The 26520-nt window shown below is 43.5% G+C and overlaps 1 protein-coding gene and 1 long non-coding RNA gene across 2 annotated transcripts; one reads left to right on the forward strand and one right to left on the reverse strand.

Annotated features, from left to right (window-relative positions):
* Positions 1–10342: 10342 nt before the first annotated feature.
* On the reverse strand, positions 10343–21614 carry GARIN1A (golgi associated RAB2 interactor 1A). Its single transcript, XM_025471570.1, has 5 exons — positions 21342–21614; positions 17799–17983; positions 16604–16853; positions 14770–14888; positions 10343–10708 (listed from the first exon to the last, which is right to left on the reverse strand). Exons 1-5 carry the CDS (start codon positions 21492–21494, stop codon positions 10513–10515), a joined length of 903 nt encoding a protein of 300 aa, XP_025327355.1. The 5' UTR covers positions 21495–21614; the 3' UTR covers positions 10343–10512.
* LOC125752427 (uncharacterized) lies at positions 18589–21518 on the forward strand. The gene is made up of 2 exons (XR_007401926.1): positions 18589–18791; positions 21251–21518. It is a non-coding gene; the product is annotated as an uncharacterized LOC125752427 (long non-coding RNA).
* Positions 21615–26520: the final 4906 nt, after the last annotated feature.

Genomic DNA, 26520 nt, shown 5'->3' on the forward strand with positions numbered 1-26520 from the left:
CTGCCCTCTGGACTTTGAGACTCATGAGCTGCCTGAAGCGCGTGCCAAGCTGTTCTGGGTTTTACTTTTCCCATCTGTGAAGTATATAGTTCATAAAAACAGCTATCTCATACAATTATGAGAATCACATTAGATTGTTGATGTGGCGACACTTTCAAAAATGCAAAGTGTTTACAAGTGGAACGTCCTGAGGGCGCGTGGGTGACAATCTCATACCACTAGTTGTCACATTCTTCTTGCGTCTAGATATGTCCCTTGCATGGCGGTGAAGGGAGGGAATGGTTGTGACAGAAATTCCTTTCCTTCTTTGTGCAAGGCAAAGTGCTTAACTGGTGACTTTAGGAGGCTGTAAAACCATTTTAGAATAAACCATCTGTGACTATTTCTTTGTACGCATGGGCACATGGTATGTTTCTTATTGCAACTATTAACATTCAAAATCAGTGTTTTGTTTGGGCATAATTAGAATTTTTAGTGATATTTTAATTTTAAAAAATATTATCCACATCCCCAGTGGGGAAATTCATTTACCCTAAATCAGGCAGGAGTCAGAGACAGAGCAAAAGCCACAACAACCCCTTCTCAAAATGTCTCTAGATTGCTGTATTTCTGGTTGTTTCCATTCAAGTTATAGCTTCTGTAAGTGGCCTTAGTTTTTTTTTTTTTTTTTTTTTTTTTTATTTATTTATGATAGTCACAGAGAGAGAGAGAGAGAGGCAGACACATAGACAGAGGGAGAAGCAGGCTCTATGCACCGGGAGCCCGACGTGGGATTCGATCCCGGATCTCCAGGATCGCGCCCTGGGCCAAAGGCAGGCGCCAAACCGCTGCGCCACCCAGGGATCCCAGTTTTAATAATTCTAAATGTTCATTCGTAAATGCCTGTTTTATGAAGCTTTACCACTCTCAGTTGTTTCCCAGTATTGAAACCACAGAACTTGGATTTCATTGAACCCTTGTGGGCTTTATGGTTTTTTTGCTCTCTTTTTTGTTTTTGTTTGGTTTTTAAGCAGGACTTTATGGTGGGGGCAGGGCAGGGGGAGGCTATCACAATTGGTATAGGGACCATTATGATGGAATTTTGCAGTGAGGGGACAGGCATTGGGCTCAACTCCCAATGTACCTGGGCAAGTGGGGATGTATAGCTAAGGGGCAGGTGGGAGTTGGTAGATGGAAAATACTGAGGAGTAAGGGAGATTCTGGTGAATTTGACTTAACGGGATTCTTGATGAAAATAAGACCTCTGTGTTTTGTTTTCTAAATCAAAGGCCCTTGATTCTGAGAGCTTAGTGAATTCCTTGGTATCCTCAGGATGCACTTCGAGACCACTCATTTCTACACTTTTGGTGTCCCCGGGATCTCTGCTTCCTCTACCTGCTGTCTCATCAATAACACTAGACTCTTAATTGACCAGCTGTTATTTTTTGTAAGATGCCATTTGTGAGGCTTTAATCTCATTCCATCGCACATTTCAAGTGAGTCTGTCTTGATATTATTCCTTGAGGACATGTCTCTGAATTCCACTTCAGAAACTTTAAGATGCATTCTTGCATTGTTTTGACAATTGTTTTTGCAAATGTCATATCCTGGTGGGCTCTAATTGACACTGGATCACAATGTTTTGTTTCTTTTCTCCTTTAAATTATGTGTTTATTGGCTATTAAAAGCTTTACTAATCCCTCATGTGGTGATATTTTCTTTTTTTTTAAAGATTTTATTTATTTATTCATGAGAGACACAGAGAGAGAGAGAGAGGCAGAGACATAGGCAGAGGGAGAAGCAGGCTCCATGCAAGGAGCCCCACGTGGGACTTGATCCTAGGACTCCAGGATCACACCCTGGGCAGAAGGCAGGTACCAAACCGCTGAGCCATCCAGGGATCCCCTGGTGTTATTTTCTTTCTTTCTTTTTTTTTATTTATTTATTTTTATTTATTTTTATTTATTTATGATAGTCACAGAGAGAGAGAGAGAGAGAGAGAGGCAGAGACACAGGCAGAGGGAGAAGCAGGCTCCATGCACCGGGAGCCCGACGTGGGATTCGATCCCAGGTCTCCAGGATCGCGCCCTGGGCCAAAGGCAGGCGCCAAACCGCTGGGCCACCCAGGGATCCCATCTTTCTTTCTTTTTTTACCCCATAGGTCAGGAGTTCTTTTTTTAATTAATTAATTAATTCTTTATGATAGTCACAGAGAGAGAGAGAGAGAGGCAGAGACATAGGCAGAGGGAGAAGCAGGCTCCATGCACCGGGAGCCCGACGTGGGATTCGATCCCGGGTCTCCAGGATCGCGCCCTGGACCAAAGGCAGGCGCTAAACTGCTGCACCACCCAGGGTTCCCCCCCCGGTGTTATTTTCATCTAAGAAATAGTTTGAGGAATCATTTTAATGATGAAGTCCATTCAGCAAAGGCCATAGTTTCTTCCCTTGTTGGGGGGTGTTGGGGTTGGGAAGAACGATGTGGGGCACCAGAGCTGACTATTGCAGAAACAGGTTTATTTAACAAGCTTTACTTGGGTGTCTAGCAGGAACCAGTTATTGGAGGATACACAAACGAGTAAGATACCAATGGTTGACATATTTGCCTACACAGCATCCATTTTTCTGGGAACAGTGTCACAGTTACACTTCAGGGCTGTAAGCAGAAAATTGACAGGTCAACCCAAGCCAAAGGGAATTCATTGGAAAACTATTGGCAGGTCTTTACCACAAATGAAAGTTAAGGGAACCAGGTTTGGGGGATAGGAGGGAACCAGAAGAGAAGCAATAGACCAGCCCAGCAATTGTCGTGTAGCCAGGGCCGCTTGGTCATAGCTCTGGAACAGGGCGAGGTCGGTGGAGGGAAGCTTACCAAGAGGAAACTTCAGGAGGAAGGGGATGACATTCCTGCTCAGTATAGAAAATTCAGCTTAAGTCTTTACAATGGACCTGAAGAGTTAGCAGGATGAGTGACTCCTGGAACTCGTGTTACAGGATTTTTTTTCTCCGTTGGTACCTGTGGATCTTGGTCACACTGCTTTGAAGAAGGAAGAGGTAGACCAGATAGAGTGGTAGGTGGCAAAGCCAAGTTTGTTGAGCAGTAGCAAAGTGATAATACGAAGCTCCGGAGGAAGGAGGGGACCTGAGACGGTTGCGCTGGAGTTCTAAATCTAGGGGTTTTAATGGGCTTGCTAGTGGGCCATTTTAATCTGATGACCCCTCCCTGAGCCTGTCATCCAATCAGGGTTTTGTCATCTATCTATCAGGTGGGAAAGGGTGGAGGGCTCCTTCCAGAGTGGCATAAAATCCTTTTAAGGGTGGTTTCTTCTTAGGGTGGGGGCCGTTTGTCCCAGCCTGCCTGCCTTCCAGGTATCTATCCATCACTAGGAAAGTGTTGAGAAGAAGAGGCCACCATGAAATGAGCAGTCTCTTTCTGTTCAGGAACACAGCCCATCTTGATGTGCAAAACAAAGGCAAAAGAAAAATGACATTTCCTTACTACCTATAGCCCACTGACAAGTCCTTGAGACAGGCAGAGTGACATTCCTCTAGGGATTCACCTGCCTCGATGTTAATGCTTTGTTAAGGGCAAAAGGCAATCTTAGTCCAACCGCCAGCATCCTGTATGTCTACTTTAACATATAAAAATTCCTTTGGATACTTCCTTTATCTCTACCCTCTAAGGTACATGTTAACAATCGTTCCCCAAGCATATGACCCATCAATATACACCTGAAGGGTCTCATGACTAAGGTTTTATTAGACAGTAATAAATGACCTTTTCCTAACAATAACTAGTCCCCTCAAGTCCTGGAAACTTTGCTTCCAAAATTCCTCAGGGACTCACACTAACCCTAACCCCCTCCCAACTTGAAAATATATAATGGGCCACTCCTCGTGATCCAAGCGCAGCTCTGTCTGCCCAAGGGTCCTGTCCCTGGACTTTAATAAAACCACCTTTTTGCACCAAAGACATCTCAAGAATTCTTTCTGGGCCATTGGCTCTGAACCCTAACATCTTTCCTACATCGCACCTTATGTGACTACAAGGGAGGGAGGAATTATCTCGATCTCATTCTCTTCCCTCCCTCTCACCTCCTACCTGGACTTCCCACTAGCCAAACCCACCTGGGCTCCAGAGGCAAAGGGCCCTTGAGTGTAGCCTATACAGATCAGCAAGGAGAAGAGGCAGGAACCAATGGAGAAGGGGGAGAAAGGAGGAGTGGATTTGGAGGGAGGAGAGAAGTAACTGGCACATGGAGTCACAAGGCCCAAGCTAGGATTCCTGGGACACTGAATGTTAAATGAATAAACACAAGGACAGAGAACACGACTTATTCATGCCATCGAGTGTCCCAACAGAGCATAGATTAAATCCAAGTCCTGGGTGCTGCCCTGGGTCTGCCCCTTCCAGCCATTCCAGTTTCTTCGATGGCCTCTTTGATTGTCTGAGCCATTCTCAAATGGACAGGAGGACACCAAACCCAAGCTCTTTCTGCCTCAGAGTCACTCCTGTTGCTTGCACCTGAAGAACTCTGATATACAGATTAGTACTAGAGAGTGGATTGCTGGTCATAGGTTCCCAGGGAGTTTAGTAGCCCAACAAGACAGCATAGAATGTGGCAAGATTCCAACAGTATTCTGGGGTGAGAACTTACCTGTCAATGGTCCCCAGCTCATTAAATGACCAGTTGTTGATAGCTAGGGCCACTTGACGGCAGAAGGTATCTGCTGCAAGTAGGTGCTTTCTGCCTTAGGAGCATAGTAAGGGTATGAAGAATTCCAGGACACTGGGGTACAATAGATGCTTCTAATGACACCGAATAACTTAAAAAGAACAAAAGTTAAAACAGATTTGGGTCTCTTGGTTGTTGCATTATGAAGGCTGTCAAGATCACAGCTTCCATCTGGTATCTTGTGTAAAAGAGGCACAATGTAACAGCGAGATTCCATCAGCTGGAGCAGGGATAACAGAGAAGACCTGGATGACCCAAACCCTCAGGTCTTTCTCAACACTCCCCGCTGCCCATCCCATGGGAGAGGAAGTCCATCTCTCCTTACAGGAGGGTATTGAACAATCCCCTCCATGGTATTACGCCAGCAACCAGAATTCAATGCCATGATGCCCCAGCAGGTGTGGGTAGGTAAGTAAGTATGGGAATCAGCAAAGGGAAGAGAATATTTACCCAGGAAAACATATTGAAGTCAAGTGTGTGAATACTGATCAGGAGAACTTTTAAGGCACTCCGTCAAGGCGGGAGAGCAGAGTTTTCGATAAGGCTGATTTTACTGATATGGATGCTCTTACCAGAGATTACATCATAATTGTGCTATTTCTCACAGCGCTGTATATTTCTTAGTTTGCTGTGTTGGCTGAAGCAAAGCTAGATTCAACCTGGTTTACATTAGAGAATGAGAGGCCAGAAATTCCTTGATGTGATGTAGAAAAAGGAATTCAAAGCCTTTGGGAGACAAGAAAGTTGAGTTGGATCACGTACTTGCCATTGCCCTTGCCTGACCCCGTCCCTTTTAGAAGGCCCTGAATACTTGCACATCTCCAAGGTTTTGAGAGAGCACTAGAATGTTTAAGAGGCTGTTTCTAAGCTAGTGAACAGGATCTATAATCTCAGTGGGAAAAAAGAGAATTCTGGGGCACTCAAGGACCGGAAGCATAGTTCCGCATGATAATGAGAGCTGAGAATGGTTTGACTTTTTGAGATTCTGTGTCTGTACGTAATCAAGGGTGTTTTGGGGACATTTTTCATGCCTTCTGGCTGCCTGTGCTTCTTTTTTGGGATTTACACATTATGAGTTTCATCTCCTCAAAGGGACCAGACCTTACTTTTTCAGCCCCCCCTTTCGGCTCAGGTGCATCCTGTAAACTGAATTCTGCCAAGCAGACTAACTTGCATGAGGCCTCGACTTGGGTATGAGCAACATAAGGAGGTTAGCCCTGCACAGAGAGGTCTCCCTGGGAGGCAGGGGAAGTAGAAGCATCTGATTTTAGAACTCAGGGATGACGGACTCCAGGCCAGGGGTACAGGGGAGCTGGTGTGTGTGCAATAGTGGGGCATGGGGTCTTTTGTTGGAGCCGTCCTGCAGCCTGGCTGGGCTATCGTTCCTTGTCCTAACTGGAAGCCTTAAGCATTTCTCTCCTGCCTTTCCAGAGAGTCTGTCAGCTACTCGATATCCTTTCAGCTGTTCCTTTTATGCTTGAACTAGCTAGATTTGGCTGTTGACAACTAAAAGATCAGGACTGAGTTAGGGTCTCTAGGAATAAAATGGAGAGGCAATGATTCAGGTCATTTTTTTTTTTAATTTATTTATGATAGGCACACAGTGAGAGAGAGAGAGAGAGAGAGAGAGGCAGAGACACAGGCAGAGGGAGAAGCAGGCTCCATGCACCGGGAGCCCGACGTGGGATTCGATCCCGGGTCTCCAGGATCGTGCCCTGGGCCAAAGGCAGGCGCCAAACCGCTGCGCCACCCAGGGATCCCCATTTGCTTGTTTTTAATGGCTTCCACCTCTTATTATAACTGATGGGTATGATACTTGACCTTATCAATGGAGCTCTACGCTCCTATCACATCCTGCGTGTGCCTGTTTATAGCCTTTCTCACACCATTATGATTGTTTACACGGCCATTTCCTTGGTGGGACTAGGAACTCTTGAAGAACAGATGTCACTTGCTATTAGAGTTCTTTGCCAAGAAAAGGAGCTGACTCTAATTTAAACCAAAGGGAATTTATTGGAAGGATATGGGTTAGCTCACAGATTCAAAGGGGCAGCTGAAAAGCCAGAGCCAGAGCCAGAGCCAGAGTTGAATGCACTGCCATCAGAATAGCTCCATGGATTCAGGTAAGGGCGGCCAACTGAACATCTCATCAAATGCTGCAGCAGGCTGGGTGGTTTCTCAGGAGAAATTGAGGGGTTTCTCAAGAGAACAACTTGGAGAATGGATGACTGGTGGCCAATAATAACAAATGTGCAGCACAATGTGACTCTCTGCTCTGTTCAGAGAGGCACTCTGCCATGGGCCTCAAGCATCTCTGCTCATCCTTGCTATGTAAGCCAGATTTCAGGACCTAAATGGGTTGTTTTGCTCACTTGCATGTTTCTGGATAGGGATGAAGAGTTTTTGTTTTTTTTTTTAAGATTTTATTTATTCATGAGAGACAGAGAGGGGCAGAGACATAGGCAAAGGGAGAAGCAGGCTCCCTGTGGGAAGCCCAATGCAGGACTCAATCCCTGGACCTGGAATCACGACCTGTGCTGAAGGTAGCTCAACTGCTGAGCTACCCAGGCGTCCCAGATTGCAGAGTTTTAGACAAATTGTCTTACTCTTTGTGTTTTCCTTTGAAACCATGTTTTACTCAACACTATGAAGGATTCCATTTTTTTTTTTTGAAGGATTCCATTTTGATGGGCAGACTACACAGTAGCATTTTGGGTCCCCCTTTGGTGTTAACTCAGAGTCAGTGGCCCACAGTTCTTTAAAGTTTCTGTGTTTTTTTAAATTTATTTATGATAGGCACACAGTGAGAGAGAGAGAGAGGCAGAGACACAGGCAGAGGGAGAAGCAGGCTCCATGCACTGGGAGCCCGACATGGGATTCGATCCCGGGTCTCCAGGATCATGCCCTGGGCCAAAGGCAGGCGCCAAACCGCTGCTGCCACCCAGGGATCCCAGGTCATTTGGATCATCAAGTGAAAGCTGGCTCTCATGGATACAGTTAGGGAACCACAGCTGCTCACAGCCCATCTCCTTGAATAAAGGGAAGCCTGGGATCCTTAACTAGGAACACTATTACTAATACTGTAAACTGCCTACCATGAGTGTTCCTCTTAGGCATCTCTGAAGAGACCTTGGGCCATTTACACTGATAATGTGCCCTCATGGGATCCCTGGGTGGCACAGCGGTTTAGCGCCTGCCTTTGGCCCAGGGCGCGATCCTGGAGACCCGGGATCGAATCCCACGTTGGGCTCCCGGTGCATGGAACCTGCATCTCCCTCTGCCTGTGTCTCTGCCTCTCTCTCTCTCTCTCTCTCTCTCTCTCTGTGACTATCATAAATAAATAAAAATTAAAAAAAAAAGATAATGTGCCCTCATAAAAGGGAAACACAGAAACTTTAAACCATTGTTCTCTTGAACAATAGGAAGAAACACAAGGAAAGTGATGTGGGCAGAGTGAAGGACATGCCACACCCTTGCAGGATGTAAATGCACTGTGCATTTAGGAAACTGCACTAAGTTTAACATGGTAGGAACTTGAGATGGGAGGGAAGCAGCCTCTGGGGAAGTAGAAAGGCTGGAGAAATACGCCTGGTCATTTCCTATCAAAGGGTTTGGCTTTTATCAAGGGTGAAGCTGTAGTCAGATTTGTGTTTCAAACAGATTGCTCTTTAGAAGTATAGAAGGGAAGTGGATTGGAAAGAAATCAGAGTTATTGGCTTTTGGAGTTAGACTGGGCTCAGATCCTGACCCCACTGCTTACTCCCTCTATGACCTTAAGCAAATTCTTGAACCCCTCTATGGCTCACATTCACCCTCTGTGAAATGTGTTAACAAGAGTATCTACTCCTGGGGCACCTGGGTGGCTCAGCCAGTTGGGCATCCATCTGCCTTCAGCTCAGGTCATGATCCCAGGGGCCTGGGGTTGAGCCCCTTGTTGGGCTACCTGCTCAGCAGGGAGCCTGCTGTACTCTCTCTCTTTCTCTCTCTCAAACAAATAATATTTTAAAGAGTATCTACCTCCCAATGAGTTGTAAGGATTAAGTGATCTTTATAAAGTCTTAGCATAGGGTTTGGCACATGGTCAGTTGCTAATGAAGTTAGCTAGTGGGGCACCTGGGTGGCTCAGTGGTTGAGTGTCTGCTTTTGGCTCAGGTCATGATCCTAGGGTCCTGGAATCAAGTCCCCATCAGGCTCCCTGCATGGAGCCTGCTTCTCCCTCTTCTTGTGTCTCTGCCTCTCTCTCTTTATCTCTTATGAATAAATACATAAAATCTTTTATAATAAAATAAAATAAAACTAAAAAAAAAATAAAGTTAGCTAGTATTGTTATAATGAGGAGAGGTTGGGAGACCAGCTGGGGTTATCACAGTAATCTAGGTGAGAGCCGACGGAGTTGTAAACCAAGGCAATAGAAATGAAGGTGCAGATCCCCTAAATGTTTGTAAAACACACTGTATCAGTGGAGTTGATTGACCCTTCATGCAGGGGCGCTTTAAGAGCAGCATGGATATGTCACTAGTGATACTAGGACCACAGGCATAAGCTGGGAAGCAAGGTTACCCTTCACATCAGCCTCCAAGTTCTACTCTCAGACTGCTCTCAGTCCCTCATCAGCACTTGCTCAGCTTCACTGTAACATGCTGGAAGGAAATTTTTTTTGTTTTTCTTTTTATGGGAGACAAGAAGAAACCCACAAACATTAGGCATCCTCTCAGCTCATGTCTTTGCTGACCCAGTCAGGCCAGGATTTACCACTCAGCCCACCCAAGTGTGCTCAAGGGGAGAATGGCTGTGTTCTTTTTCCCTCCATCACACTATTTCCACTCATGTGAACTCTAGAAAAGAAGTGCCCCTGGCCTTGATTTGCAGGCCAGTGGTTTAACCACCATGTCGACCTTAATGGCTTTTTTGTGTCTCCAGAATAGGGCTCAGTATCTCTCCCGCATCCTCCCTCAAGGCAGGTAGCTTGTCCATCTCCTTCTCTCTAACATACCCAGCATCAAGCTCAGTGTCTGACATCTAGCAGGAGCCTGATGAATATTTCTGGAATCTTGTGGTAATATTTTCCAAGTGATTATCTGCCATTGGTCCAGAGGTTGGCCCAAGCTCCTGCTCTGTCTCTGATATACACAGTTACTGTATCTTCCAGGTTGCTTCCATTAGGTCCAGGGTAGGAAGCACCAAAACAAGTAGGACTTCCAGTGACAGGTGGTCATCGTCATCCCTACCAGAAGCCACATCTTTATTAGCAATCAAGCTTTGCACGGCCCAGGGTGAGCCTTCATATCTATACATTAACATGGCAGTTGGGGTGGTAAAGGCTCACTTTGTTGCTTGAGGTAAGTGGGGCAATGCAAAGTTATCTCCCAGTTGGTCAGCATCACTCTCAGGATTTCTTTCACTTTGGGCTTGTAGCAGTTCTGCCTCTGATTCCCCTGCCCTTCTGAAAGGGGAAGTTGAGTTTCTCCCCCTGGCCCTTTCCTCCAGACTAGATATTTTGGCTTTGCTTGGCTGCTCTGGGGTTTCAACTTAGCAGAACATTTTCCCCACTTACCTCCCTAGAGGGTGAGATTCTGCTCCTAATAAGTCCATCCCGAGCCTGAAGCCCCACAGAGCACAACCTCTAACAATTAGGAACTCACTTGGAGGTTTATTGGTGGAAGTACAGAAGCACTTTGTTATAAGCACCATCATACCTCTCCCATGGTCTTTTGGCCCACAGTGGGAAAACAGCATTAAAGGAGGTTGTAGCTAGTGCACTGAATGAAGCTAGGGAAGATCACCCTGTTTTGGCCAGGTATCAGGGTCCTAAAAGGTTCTCTCCTAGGGAACTGGCAACAGGAGCCTGCAGGAAGTGTTCATCTGGATTCTCTTGTTCCCAGAGACTGTGGCTCAAGGCAGCTCTCATGGGTATGTTCAAATTGACTGGAGATACCACTCTTGCGGGTGTCTGATAGCTGTCCAAATTGTCTATTTTGATGGCAACATTGGTGTTACTGTTGGAGCCCAGAAATTGAGGTCGTTGGAAGCAATAAAAGAAAAAAAAAAAAAAGCATTGTTAGGAATTTAATTTAAAAACTGTTTTAAAATTATGTTATTTCCTGTACACGTGCCTTGAACATAGATGTGAATGTGGCAATGATTGGCAGTGACACATGCATATACAGTATAATATATCAAGAGTGACTTGAGCAGAGAAAGCCCAGCAGGCAAGAGGCTCAAGCTAAGGCCTGCTCTGCTGGAGTGGAACAGACACCCCTCCAAACCTTAGGTGTCGCATTTATATGTCGTGAACCTAATGTGTTAAGACTCAAAGGTGAGATCTGAGCCCACTGGGATCTGCCTGATGCCTACTATAAACTGCCAGGCAGCAGCCTAAGCCAAAGAAAACCTTAAGACAATTCTCTGAAACATTAACAACTTAAAAAAAGTCACAGCCACTTAATGTGTCTAGAAAAACAGTGTAGCCAAATTTTTAAAAATTTTGATTCTAAGTGAGATACATGCTCATTTTAAATTAAAAAAAAGGGGGGGGACCATAAAAAAGCACAAAAATAAATAAATAAAAATCACTCACACTGTAACTATTCAAAGAGGAATGCACTGAGTTTTTTTTTAAGTGAAACTAATTTTAGAGTTATGTAGCTAGCACTTGGCAAAATGGCCGAATAATCTAAAAAAATCTTCGTATAAAACACCTAGAAATGCTAGATAAAATATAATCACATAATTTTTTTAAGACTTTATTTATTTATTCATAGACATAGAGAGAGAGGGGCAGAGACACAGGCAGAGGGAGAAGCAGGCTCCATGCAGGGAGCCCGATGTGGGACTCGATCCCGGGTCTCCAGGATCACACCCCAGGCTGCAGGCAGCACCAAACCGCTGCGCCACCAGGGCTGCCCCTAATCACATAATTTTAAAGGCATTGTTAAACCCACAAAAAGCAAAGAAAAATCCCAGGGGCCAAATATTAAAGACAGGCAAAGTGCGGGCTGAAGCTGGGGGTGCCCGAGGGACTTGTCAGTCTTTGTGCCCTGGGTATTTTCATGGCCATGAGACACAGGAGGTAAAGTCTTGGGCCCAAGCAAGGCAGGGACTTGACTGAGGTATTTGCATAAATCAGAACTCTCAAAGCCACCTTCTCTGTGAAAGGATGCACCAGAAGGAAATGCATCTGGTGCCACAGCTTCATCTATATTCACCTGGATTCTGAGTCAAAAGGAAAGTCTCTCCTGAAAATTCTTATGCTCTTTTGAAATCTGAAATGGCATATGGTCCAAGAACTCCCAAGTTGAAAAACTAATATAAAAAAATTTCTCCTGAGCCAGTAATATCTCTGAGGCACCTGACGGAAGCAAACTTATCATGGTTGGGGGTGGGGGTGGGGGGGTGGGGTGGGGAATCAACTACTTCCTACTTCTATTCAGGCTCACAGATAAAGACCTGCTGGAGAAAAAGCTCGTGATAAACAATTTCAGCTACAGAGGGCATCAAGACGCACTTGGTGTCCACATCTGTGTATGAGGGAGCAAAGAGAAGCAACAGGGCATCTGATGTATCTGAAAACAGGAGAGCTCCCAACCTCCCACAGGTTCTCAGTGGAAGTGCAGCAGGACAGTTTGAGAAGGAGGAAACTGGGAGGAAGTGCAAGGGGTCTGGCTGTGGTAAAGGCGGAAGGGGTTGGCGCAATACGTGCCTTATGAACTTTCAAAGCCATCTAACATTCTCTCTTGTAAGACACAGCCTCATACTAAGGAAAAACCATTGGAAACGGGGTCTAAATTGAGGAAGCAAAGAAAAGAGAGAGAGATCAGCTAAAGACAGGAAGAGGAATGCAGCCCCAGGAGGCCTAGAAAGCACAAGGCCGTAAACACTTCACAAAGACAACCTAGAGCCCAGACCAGAAAGCTTGACCCACCCTCGTTTCCCAAAGTTCAGAAAAATCATTTCACATCAGAAGTAACCATCAGAAGAGTAATCAAACCCTGTGAAAAATTATATAAGGAAAAAAAAGAGTATATGAAGCATAATAAATGCTTACAGACAATGAAAGCACACTAAAAAGATGAGCCAGCAAAACAAGTGAAAACCACAACTCAGCATTTCAAAATGAGCTGAAAGAAATTAAGAAAGTGATAGAATATATGAAAGAACAACACAACTCAGAATTTAAAAGGTTTATAAACATGGTGATAAAACTGAAGAATTAGACATTTTTAAAGAAATGAAGATTTCCAAAATGAAGCCTAAACCAGAAAGAATACAAGAGCATACAAAGCGGATAATGCCCTAAGAGAAATAAAGGGACAAAAGCAGAAATTAAAGAAAGAAAAAAAGAGAAAGTGACAGCTCTATTAGATAAGCAAAGATGATCCAATACATATAGAGTATCCAAAGAAGATTTTATATAATTCAATAAAACTACCTTGAGATTAAAAACAAAACCAAAAACAAGCCTGGAAAGCACACATAAAGGCACACAGTGACCTGGGAGACCAACCCAGCATGACCATCATTGGCATTGGGACGGTGCCCCAGAGGGAGGCTAAGGTAGCATGGAAAGTCCTTTGTCTAAAGCTGCTGCCTTTTCCCCTCAATCTGAGAGAGAAGGGCTTCCCGGGACCACCCAGGGACCTTGAGCCATGGCCCCAGAGGTCCTGGGAGGCCCAGTAGGGAGGGGCAGAGCTCCCACTCAGGAAATCTGAAGGGTGGGAAAGATGGAAGGCAGGGTCTCTTAGGTGGCAGAGTGAAGAGGAGTTGCTTCTATGTCCAGTGGTTTGTCAAATCTAAGAGGACATTTCCTGAGGGTCAAATGTGGACCATACCAGAAAGAGAGAGTGGGAGCCAGCCTGGAGCCATGACAAGTCCTGCCCAAGGGGACTCCCTTAAAGGGCAAAGGGGCTATGACCGCTAGTGTCTGGGTGGCGTGGATGGCGGCAGAGTCAGGGTCCAAGAGGTGGTGGCCAGATGAAAGGAAGGTGTCAGAGCATCACCAGAGTTGCAGTGGGGCATGAGAGGAGTATCAGGTATGGGACTTCAAAGAACCCAAGAAAGCTCCTAAGAGAAAAAGTGAGCTTTCAAATTAAGAAAGAGAACAAGAGGAGTGACAACCCAGTGCCCACTATAAAGGACCATCTGAACATGAGGCCAGGCTGAGGGAAGGTGCAAACAGTTCAGAGTTTTTGATCATTATTAGGCACCAGACATTTTAATTTCAGAATTGAGAACCAGCTTTTATCTAGGGGCAGGAAGAAAACTTTTCCCACTGAAGAAATTGTAAAGGGAAAGCAATGGGACGCCCGGGTGGCTCAGCTGTTTAGCACCGCCTTCAGCCCAGGGTGTGATCCTGGAGTCCTGGGATCGAGTCCCACATTGGGATCTCTGTGTGGAGCCTGCTTCTCCCTCTACCTGTGTCTCTGCCTCTCTCTCTCTCTTTGTCTCTAATGAATGAATAAATAAAATTTTAAAAAAAGGGGGGAAACAAAAATACATTTACATTTTGATTACACCCTTCAAGTAGTAATTGTTCAATGTATTAGTTGCATGTTTTTGCTTTTGTTTTCCATCACTTGTTGCATAGAGTCCAATGTAATTACTTAGCAAATTAGTAAATGGTGTTGGAGCCATCTCCACTTTGGCCTACTGTTTATTCTGTCCATCTTACAGAACAGATAAGTGAGGTAAAGAGAACTCAGAACTGTCTTACCCAGGGAATCCTGATGAGCTGGGACTGGAGATAGTGAATATTTAACTCCCTAAGCCTGTTTTATTAGCTTAACTTTCTTCGAATTAATTTACTCATCTCTCGTTCCTTTTATTGAGCACTGTCTATATGAAAGCACTACAATTTGCCTAGGATATATTCAGACCAATCAGCCACAAACCCTGTTTTCAAGGACAGGCTTATAATAAAAATAAGGGGAGAAGTCATTCACATAATTATCTAGAATAAAAAGAAGGAACTGAGATAATTTGGCAGAGGGTGTCACTGACACCACCCATGGCTCAGTGCTGCGGGAAGGGATATTGGAGCAACCGGTGTGGAGGACCCCACCTGTCTGCTGTGAGCTGGGGTCTTCCTGAGATATTCGAGAAACTGCCACTGGTCTGCTCAGCTGCCAACAGCATGAAGTTTTCGCTGGGCTGAGTGGATGACGGGAGGCTGCTTTCAGGCTGGGTGGAGAAATTTACAGTCAGATAACCAGGTCTGCCCTCGGACAGTTCTTGACCTCCTCAGGCCAGAACCTTGAAGGAACTCACTTGAATCTTCCGGCCTACACCTGGGAAACTACACCTGGGCCTACACCTGGGAAATGTCCCTTAAACATTAAACCTCAGAATCCTCAGACCACAATTGAACCATGGCAGGATCACCTCCTCTCTCTGATGGGCTACTATGGCTCCTGCTCACAAACATTAAGAGGCCATAGGATACCTAATTCCACAAGAGGAACGTGTTTAGATACTAAAATCTGAAAGTCTTAGGCAATCCAGCCTATTAAGTTCTTTCTTTCTGTGCCTCTTCCCTAAGCAGGTCCAGGAAAAGCCTTCTGTATGTTGGAAGGCATTGCAGAGTATACTTCTGCATGAGCTTGCTTCCTGGAAATAATCTGGCCATATATATCAAGAGCCTTAAAAATGTTCATACCCTTTGAATTCTAATAATCTATTCTGAGAAACAATCAGAAATGTGGACCATACACATAAATGCTTGTTTTAACATCACTTACAATAATGAAAAGTTAGAAACAATTCGAAGTGGCTGATAATAGGAGAATGGCAAAGTGAATTTTAATTCATTCATACAACTACTGAACAGCATGAAATTATCAAAATGATGTGCATAAAGAGCTTTAAAAAGAAATGGAAAAATGCTTCTGATGTAATCTAAGTCGAAAAAGCAACATTCAGAAACATTATATATTTAATATCCTCAAATCTATAAAGTAAAAATTAATTTAAAATGGAAAACTGTTTAAGAAACAAAACGAATGAACAGAGGGAAAGAAAGAGGCAAAACCAGGAAACAGACTCTTAACAATAGACAACAAATTGAGGGTTGCTTGAGGGGTGGGTGGGGATGGGTTAAAAGGTTGATGGGGATTAAGGAGGACACTTGTGATGAGCACCAGGTGCTGTAAGTGTGTGATGCATTACTAAATTCTACACTTGAAACTAGTAGAAACCAGTATTACACTGTATGCCAACTAACTGGAATTTAAATAAAAACTTGGAGAAGATAGGTAGATAGATAGATAGATAGATAGATAGATAGATAGATAGATAGATAGACAGATAGATGATAGATAGATAGAACCTGGATAAGATGGACTCTTAGCAAATTCAATCTAGCCTCTAACCTTTAAAGAATAAATGTTTTCAAAGTTTTGAAATACTCAATGATGTGAAAGCACATGCAAAATTCTTCAGTTGATGTTAAGAAGACAGCATAACTTTAATGCCAAATCTAATAAAAAAAATCAAACAATAAAAAAGAAAAAGAATAATAAATAAAATGGAAGACTGGAAAGGAAAAGAAATATGCAGAATGTTCCAAGTGATTTGCGTGGGGTTGGGAAAAAGTGGGAGAAATTGTTCTATAATTTTCTAATTTTCTTCAGTGAGTATTATCTCTTTATAATATTGGGAGGGGAAAACCCGACGAAACAATTTTTAAGTGAGTTAAGCACTTTATAGCTCTTTTTTAGGAAAAGTAAATGAATTTGCTTTTCATGTTTGTAGACCTCAGTTCAGGGTGTGTGCCTCAGTGGCCATGGAAAATGGAGTTGGTCCCTACAACACTAGACTCTAATATCCATCATCCTCTGAGGTGCCGTGCGCCCTGTGCCCCCGACTCGCTGTAGGTCTTGGCTGGAAGCCTCACTTACTGTTGTTGAAGTGGAGCTGTTGGACATTTTGGGCACCAGGCAGTGAGTGAATTGGATTCTCGGGTCTTTGGTGGTGATGGACAGACCTTTCTGCAGAATTTTCACCAAGCGGATCCAGAATTGAAACACAGCCTCTGGATGTTTTTCGTGGAGCCTCAGGTAGTAGATCTTTTCAGTCACGGTCCTAACCCTCAGGATGCGTTGGAGCCGGTCACAGATTTGTAGCTCCACAAACTTCAGGGGGAGAATCCTAGACACAACCAGGAAATTCCCATAGCAAAAAGCTCACCAGTTCAATCAATCATGTGGTGCCTACCTCACACTTGGCCCATCCTCATTAGGCTCCCTCCTATCTCTGCTTGAGTGGGTTAGGGGAGATGCCCCTGGGAGAAAGCTCGAAGCCTACAAGGGGGAATGATTACCAAGAACAACTCTTCTCTGACTTCCAGGGCCTTTGTCACTAAAGAACCTGCCCACATCAATAATAATGGCTGATAGTCGTTGCATAACATCTCATTCAATCCTTACAACAACCCTTTGATGAAAGAAAGATATTATTAATTCCATTTTATAGATGTTGAAACTGAGGGCCAGAACAGCTAACTGATCTGCGAAAGTTTAGATCTTCATAAGTAGGACCCGCAACTGAGGTGTTCTGACTCCATTTCCAGATCTCTGCCCCAAATCCTAGTTAGCTGTGTTGAGAGTAAGAAGAATGAATGTTCTATACATCCAGTAGGTTTTTTTTCAATTTGAATATTCCATAATCCCATCTGATTTTCATACCCCTCACCTTTTGGGGGGAGGGGAACCCTCTAAGTCTATAAATATACATAGATTTTTATATCTATAAAGACAATATACAAATAAAAATATGAATATATAAATATAGAGATAAATAAATATTAAATAAATCAATAGCAATAAATATAAATAAATAAATAAATAAATAAATAAATAAATAAGAGCCAAGATCCTCAAAGACCAGGCTGAGACAGGGACTAGTACTCTATACCCATAGCACCAAGCACAGTGCCTAGTACACTCAGACACTAAATAAACATTTGTTAAATTAATGAATGAATTCTACATAGTTTATACATGAACACACTGTCCTTTCTTTTATCTAAAATCCAACTGCAAAACAATGCGGTCATCCCACCTCTTCTGGCCCCTCCCTCAAGCCTTACTTTACCTGCTGAGGGTGACCTCTGGAGCACAATCAGGCGTGCTCCAGGAGGGAAACTGACCCCGGGGCCAGGTGACGTTGGCCATCAGGAGGACGTTGGGAAGTGGCAAGGAGGGCACCGAGGAGGTCACCCCAAGGATCACAGTGGTAGACCCTTCATAGACATCCATCCAATTCCCGGGCTTAGTGACCTAGAAATCAGCCCCAGGTACATAGGTCAGAGAGAAGCAGAAGACAGGGTGGACAAATACAAGTGCTGCAGCACTTCAACTTGGTGACATGCTTAGAGCACCTGGGTTTCTTGCAGGTGTGCAGTATATTGGGCTGGGCCATGATCAGCATCCATCTTTGTGTGGGTTTCCCCAGACAAATCAGTTTACTGGTAACAGGAAACTGTGTTACCCTTCTTTGTGTCCTCTGTTTTATCTAGCTTTAAAGATTTTTATTTATTTATTTATTTGAAATGGGGAGGGGGGCAAAGGAGAAAGGGGAAGGACAAGCATACTCCCACACTGATCAGGGAGCCCTTTGTGGGGCTGGATCCCACAACCCTGAGATCATAACCTGACCAAAATCAAGAGTCTACCTCACGCTTGGCCCAACCTCATTAGGTATAACATTTATTTAATGTTAAAAAGATGCATTAGTAAGAAAAAGCTGAGAGACATCGACATTTTACTCCTTCATCCTTGGGTTGAAGAAGCCAGCCAGGTTTCTAATGATCTGGAAGGGAGATTGTGTAAAGAAAGTTCTAGAAGAGGAGGAGAGTGAGGTAAGAGCTATTGAATGGGGAAGACTCAGGCAGCCCAGCATCAGGGAGGGCCCAGGTTGTTGCCGGATCTTGAATAAACTTAAGAACCTGTTTTCTTGCAGCATCTGAGGCTGTGGAAAGACAGGGAGACTGGATGCTTGGCACTGGACACAGCGTTTCAGCTAAGACACCCCCACCTCACCGTCCAGAGTGGGCAGAGAAGCCTCCAAGGAACCACAGGGATCAGGGTAAGGAACATTTGAAGGGTGACCCCTATGTTCCCAAGACCAGAGGACCTAGTCCCAATGTTCTAGACTTTGTAGGACCATCAGAACCATTTCACAGCCATGTTCACTGGGGACAAGAGGAAAGCCACAGGAAGGACTGAAATTTAAGTTCCCGCAAACCTAACTAGAGGGTGCTCCTAGAAAAGTCTATTTTTATTTTGAAGGAAGAAAAAAATATTTCTTGGAGCCCATGTTGTGGAATGAGAGTCATATATGTATTATAAAACACAGGGCTGCACATATTAAAAGTAAGTGCTAAATAAATGTTCTTGGGTGATACTTCTTTTTTTTTAATTTTATTTATTTATTCATGAGAATACACAGAGAGGAGAGAGAAGCAGAGACACAGGCAGAGGGAGACGCAGGCTCCATGCAGGGAGCCTGATGTGGGACTCGATTCTGGGTCTCCAGGATCACACCCTGGGCTGAAGGCGGCACTAAACCGCTGAGCCACCGGGGCATCACCGGGGCTCTTGGGTGATGCTTCTTAGAGGTGATAGCAGAGGGGTGATTCTGAGGAGAGGGGAGAAAGAGAGCCACCTAACTGTGTAACTTGGATCCTTTCGAGTAAACATTTTTAAAAAGATTTATTTAATCTATTTAATATACAGTGAGCATGAGTGAGGGGGGCAGAGGAGGAGGGAGAGAGAATCTTAGACTTTGTGCTGAGCATGGAGCCCAATGCTGCGCTCGATCCCACGACCCCAAGATCACAACCAGGGGGCAGCCCAGTGGCTCAGCGGTTTAGTGCCGCCTTCAGCCCAGGGCATGATCCTGGAGACCTGGGATCGAGTCCCACATTGGGCTCCCTGATGGAGCCTGCTTCTCCCTCTGCCTGTGTCTCTGCCTCTCTCTCTCTCTCCTCTCTCTGTGTTTCTCATGAATAAATAAATAAAATCTTTAATAATAATAAAAAAAAAAGATTACAACCAGGGCAGAAACCAAGAATACAATGCTCAATTGACTGTGCCACCCAGGTGCCCCTCAAACTTTTAATTCCCCCATGGGGCAGCTTCAGCAGGCAGGCTTTTCTCCTCCCTAGTACAGTCTGAGTTTTCTGCTGCCCGAGTTGCTACGTATCCATCCAGAGAATCTAAACAATTTTAATATCAGGTCAAAGGGAACATATTAAGAGAGTAAACCTCCTGTCAAAATATCACACCTAAATAGAAAGGACTGGAATTTGGTATCCTGAGTCTGAATTTCCTTCTCCACCGAGACTGTGTTAGGAAGGAGCACACCTTCCACTAGGTTGCCAGCTGATGGCCCCACTGTGCAGCCCCCTGGAGTAGTGCAGGAACCAGGGAGCACCAGGAGCCATGAACTGGCTCTCTGAAATCTGGGGGACTTTGTAAGGGAGGAGCTTGCTGTTGTGTGAATGCGTCTCCAAGCTAAGCTCAAATTGTCTCCACCCTCTCCTGTAACTCCTCATTGCTTTATGACTCCGTCACAGGGATTCCTGACTGCAGACCCTCCCTGTGCATTCCAGCCTCCTGCCTTTACCCAGGTCCTCGAAGTACCTTGGCCTGAATGTCCTCCCCCTGCTCTTCCACTTACCAGAGTCTCAGCAATACCTCAAAGAATGGTGTAACCCCCTCTTTGGGGGAGGCTTCTTCAACTGCCAAAGTCGAAAGAGGGCTCTGAACTCCCTAGACACTGGCGCCCCTCTCTCTGCTCATGCTTTAGGGATCAGCAGTTCCAAACCACCCAACAGAGCTTTCTTAGCAGTTACCATTTTATAACATGCCCTCTAAATTGACAAATTCATAAGCTCCTTGGCCAGGGACACTATCTAATCTCTCTTTACATCTTCTGCCCCACACACAGCACACAGTTTGCTAACTGAGGAGCTGGTTATGCCACACCTGCAAAGCAACACAGGTGTGCAGGTCCCAGCTAGATTTCTAGAGGGAGGCGGGCAGCCCCTCAGTGAGATGTAATGCATTTTTTAAAAGTAAAATTTACCCCCAATGTGGGGCTTGAACTCACTACCCCAAGACTAAGAGTCACATGTTCCACCATATGCCATGTGCCAAAAGCTAAAATGACCACCCTATACTCTCAATGGCCCCATGCTTCCCAGGCCCAAAATGGTCACTTCCATTGGCCATATCACTATCCTTTAGGAGATTTAGAATTTGGGCAAGGCCAATTCTAGGGGCTTGGCTCTCCAACTAGGCTGTTTCCAAACCATCCCAGAGAGAGGAAGTTGGATTTCAGAGCAGACATTCTGAGAGGGTGCATATGGACCCTGCTTGGAGACTGAGCTCTAATGTACCCTTTTGCAGGGTATAATTCTATTTCCTGAAAGCCTATGACTTGCGGGGAGCCCCATGATGTTGTAGGCATAAACTGAGCTGAATTTGGGATCCAGACCCTCTGGTGGTCTCTAGCCATAGTGGCTTCCTTCTCCTCCCCAGGGCTTTCCAAGGCCACAGCTCCTTTGGACCAACCTTCAGGAACAAGTTTTGGAAAGGGAAAGAGAGTGGGCTCTGAGCTGCACACGGGTACCTGGATAAAGTTGCTTTCAAACACCACTGAGTCAGAGAACAAGTTGAATTCTGGAGAATGAATCAGTTGACAAAGAAGGCCATCTTCCACCCCAAGTTCCACTCCAGGGCCTGGTTCCCTGACCTCAGGTGGGAGGCCCCTAATTTTACTCATTGGTTCTTGGGAAGAATGGGCTGGGGAACATCTCTGGGGCTCCACGCAGACCCAGCCCAATTTCAAGATGTTGGTGTGACCACTGCTCCCCCCACCTCCACAGCTCCACTTCCCCTCCTGACTTACAGGCTGTCCACCAGGCCAGGGAGGGCCTGTCGGCTCACAATGGCAGGCATGACATCAAGGAATGTGATAGGTAACAAACAGGGAAGTCAAGGAAAGATTGGGGGAGCAGGGCCTTTTATCTCCCCTTCGCACTACATACTGGCAGTCATGTAGTCTTATTCCATTTTTCACTAATTCTCTCTGTATACATGAGGAAAATGACTGCACTATGGTTATGCCAAGACAGCAGTGAGCTGGCCAGAACAGCAAGGCAGGCTCCCAGGAAACCCACAGCCCTCAATCCTCTCCCCCGACAGTGAAGGCCCTCACAAAAAGTTTCTGAGTGAACTGATCACCTAAAGTCAGGCCCTCACCTTGCCAGAAAAGCTTAGGACAGAGGCAAGCAATTCACCCCCATCTCTCCTACCCCATTTCATGGGATAAAATGATTATATATATATATATATTTAATATAATATAATATTATATCATAATTTTATAATATAATAAAATAATATAATTTTATAATAAAATATTTTATGATATTTTATTTTAATTTAATATTTATAATATTTTAATATAATTTAATTTAATATAATATTTTAATTTATAATAAAATATTATATTATAATCTTATAATATATGTATTTATTTAATATATATATATTTAAACACCAGGTTGTTCACAAAGCAAAGAGGCTTATTTATTTGGAAACAGTAGGCAAATGAGAAAGTGTGGCATAGTAGTATGCTCGAGCCAGTGCAAAACAGAGATCATGAAAACTTAAATTTTCAGGATTTTGACAAAGCGGTTATTAAACACAGCCATTATTAAAAAATTAATTATATAAGCTTACACTTAAACAAATCATACAAAAACAAAGGTAATGGCCCAAACTCACCTTCTGAATTATTAATTATTTTACTACTCTCCAGAGGCTATTTATATCTATTGTACCTACGTGGTAAAAATACTCTATAATGGTGTGCTACTACTGCCTATCTCTTCTCCATGTGTGTTCAAGGAACCTCCTGTTGGTCACTGCCTTCAAACCAGCCATGTTGAGAGTTATTTACACCACAGAAACCAGTAAATTCGGGGCACTGGGGTGACTTAGTTGGTTAAACGTCTGCCTCGGCTCAGGTGGTTATCCCGAAGTCCTGGAATTGAGTCTGCATTAGGCTCCCTGCTCCGGGGGGAGCCTGCTTCTCCCTCTGCCTCTCCCTCTGTCTCTCATGAATAAATAGATAAAATCTTAAAAAGAAAAAAAAGAAAGAAACCAGTAAATGCTACTAATCAACCCTTGATTTATTATTTTGTTGGCTATCCAAAGGGATAAAGTGTTAATGATGGAAATTAAACTTAAAAGTGTGTCTGTAGCTGTTACATTGTAGCCACAAAATAACTCTGAGGAGTCTTCCAGTATATGAAAGCTGTTATCTGATTTAGGAAATATGTTGCTTAAGTCATTGGTGAACGTGTAAAGTTCCAACATACAACTTGGTTACTTCATTTTCACCTTATTAATATAAGTGAAAAAATCAGCCAATATTCATGTCAGAACTACACTTGTTTGTCAGTTGCATAGGTTGGCCATGGAATGATTACTGAGACCTACAAAGTTAGAAAAAGATGAAGAACAGTATATTTAAAATGCTATCACTTGGATCAAAGGTATTTAACAAAAGGATACATACTCATGCATGCTTGAACATGCCCAGAAAAATTCTGGGAAGATAAAAACGTCATTGGCTTAGGAGGCATAGGGCATTGGTAATGGTGATGAAAAAAAGGACTTATTTTTCACCGTATACTTTTTTTTTTTTTACTATTTGAATTATTTACCATGAACAAGTATTTCTTTTTAAAAAATATTTTATTTATTTATTCATGAGAGACAGAGACACAGAGAGGCAGAGACATTGGTAGAGGGAGAAGTAGGCTCCATGCAGGGAGTCTGATGTGGGACTCGATCCCAGGACTCTGGGATCATGCCCTGGGCCCAAGGCAGGCACTAAAACCCTGAGCCACCCGGGTGTCCTCATGGATTTCTTTTAAATAAATTTTAAAATAAAAAGTGTTAAAGAAACTTCCTACATATGGCTCTACAAATATTTGCTGAGAAGCAACTATGTACAAGGTACATTATATATTGGAAGAATCATTACTAGCTCTATAAGTAGTCTGTTCAGAGTTGTAGACATGTGGTCAGGGCTGTATTGGACATAACTGTTTACTTCCTGAGTTAAAGATATGTATTTGAAGAAATAAGGGCTGGAAGATTTCCAAATATAGTAAAAATTATAAACCTACATCTACACAAAGAGTAATTACTAGAGTAACAATTTTTACATTAATAAAAATTTTTAAATATATATACACACAAATTTTAAAGTTCTTTAACAATTGACTAAAAATTATAACAATGTAATATGTAACATTACATGTAGAACATATGTAGCAGTAAAATATATGACAAGATGGCACAGAGGGGGTTCCTGGGTGGCTCCGTCAGTTAAGCATCTGCCTTCAGCTTGGGTCATGATCTTGGGGTCCTGAGATCAAGCCCTGCATTGGGCTCCTTGCTCAGCAGGGAGTCTGCCAGGGAGCCCCGCCCCTCCCCCAGCTCATGCTCTCTCGCTCGCTCACTCTCAAATAAATAAAATATTAAAAAAACAAACAAACAAACCAAGAATGACACTGAGGATGAGAGGGGAAAATAAAGGTGGAGTATTGTGTGGTTCTGACATTATACATGAGGTGGTAAAATACTATTTGAAGTAAGACTGTAATAAGTTAGAAGATGTCTACTGTAAATCCTAGAATAGAGGAACCATTAAAAAATTAAATAGATGTATAGCTAATAAATCAATAGTAAAGATAAAACAGAACATTGAAAAACACAATTAATCCACAAGAAGGTAAGAAAAGGAACAAAAAACAAATAGGAAACAGAAAATAACAAGTTAGAACATTTAAGCAACCCAATCTTATTCATAATTACACTAAATGTAAATGGTCTAAACATTCCAATTAAAAATGAGATATTGCCAGTCTGTATAAAAAGAAAGGCACAGGGAAGCCTGGGTGGCTCAGCGGTTTAGCGCCTGCCTTCGGCTCAGGGCATGATCCTGGAGTCCTGGGATCGAGTCCTACATCGGGCTCCCTGCATGGAGCCTGCTTCTCCCTCTGCCTATGTCTCTGCCTCTCTCTCTGTGTCTCTCATGAATAAATAAACAGAATCTTAAAAAAAAAAAAAGAAAGAAAGGCACAACTATATGCTTATCTACAAGAAATCACAATATATAAAGACACATAAGTTAAAGGGACAGAGTAAGATAAACTTTGCAGCCACTAATCATAAGTCAGCTAGAGTGGCTATATTAATATCATACAAAGAAGACTTCATGACAAGGAATAATACAAGTGATAAAGAGGGACATTTTTTTTCTAAAGATTTTATTTATTTTGAGAGAGAGAGTGCACATGCAAGCGGGGGGAGGCGTAGAAGGAGAGAGAGAATCTCAAGCAGTCTCCATGCCAAGCTCAGAGGTTTACATGGGGCTTGATCCCATGACTCTGAGATCATGACCAGAGCCGAAATCAAGAGTCAGACACTTAACTAATTGAGCCACCCAGGCACCCCAGAGGGACATTTTTAAAATTTAAATTCAATTAATTAGCATATAGTATATTATTAGTTTCAGCAGTAGAGGTCAGTGATTCAACAGTTGTATATAACATCCAGTGCTCATTACATCACATAATTTCTTTAATGCTTGTCACTCAGTTTCCTAATCCCCCCTTCCTCCACTCCAGCAACCTTCAGTTTGTTTCCTATGATTAAGAATCTCTTATGGTTTATATCCCCCAAAGAGAGACATTTGTAAAAGATAAGAGGGTCAATTTAAGACATAACAATCCTAAATGTATATGTAGCCAATAACAGAGTTTCAAAAAACATGAAGTAAAATCTGATGAAACTAAAAGGAGAAATAGATATTTAGAGTTGGATGTCTCATCATTTCTTTCTCAGAAATTCACAGAACAAGTAAATAGGAAATCAATAAGGGTACAGAAGACTTGAAGATCAACTAACTTTATGTAAAATTTCTTAAAGATGTATTTATTCATGAGAGAAACACAGAGAGAAAGTCAGAGACACAGGCAGAGGGAGAAGCAGGCCCCGTGCAAGGAGCCCGATGTGGGACTCGATCCCAGATCCCAGGATCACGCCCTGAGCAGAAGGCAGACGTTCAACTGCTGAGCCACCCAGGTGTCCCTATCTATCTATCTATCTATCTATCTATCTATCTATCTATCTATCTATCTATCATCTATCTATCATTTATTTATAGTGAGCGCACGCTCCAGCTGGGGGTAAAGGAGCAGAGGGAGAGAGAGTGAATCTTAAGCAGGCTCCTCAGCACAGAGCCCAATGCAGGGCTCCATCTCATGATCCTGAGTTCATGACCTAAGCCAAAATCAAGAGTTGGATGCTCAAGCAACTGAGACACCCAGGTACCCCCCTCTATATAATTTTTATTAAAATTTTTATTTTGTATATTTTCTATAAGAAATATTTTGTATGCTTTCTCTAAAACACAGAACACTCACTCAGAATCCACTTTCTTTTCAAATGCACATGGAATATTCACCAAGATACACCATGCGCTGAGCCATAAAACAAGTCTCAGTAATATGGGGTATGTTCCCTGACCATAATCAATGAAATTAGAAGCCAATGAAATTAATGAAAGAAAAATATTTGGAGGAGCACCTAGGTTGCTCAGTTGGTTAAGCATCCACCTTCAGGTCAGGTCATGATCTCAGGGTCCTGGGATCTAGCCCCATTTGGGCTCTCTGCTCGGAGGGGAGTCTGCTTCTCCCTCTCCTTCTGCCCTTCTGCACTTGCCCCTA

This window comes from Canis lupus, chromosome 14, assembly GCF_003254725.2.
Source record: "Canis lupus dingo isolate Sandy chromosome 14, ASM325472v2, whole genome shotgun sequence".
Classification (NCBI taxonomy): domain Eukaryota; kingdom Metazoa; phylum Chordata; class Mammalia; order Carnivora; family Canidae; genus Canis; species Canis lupus.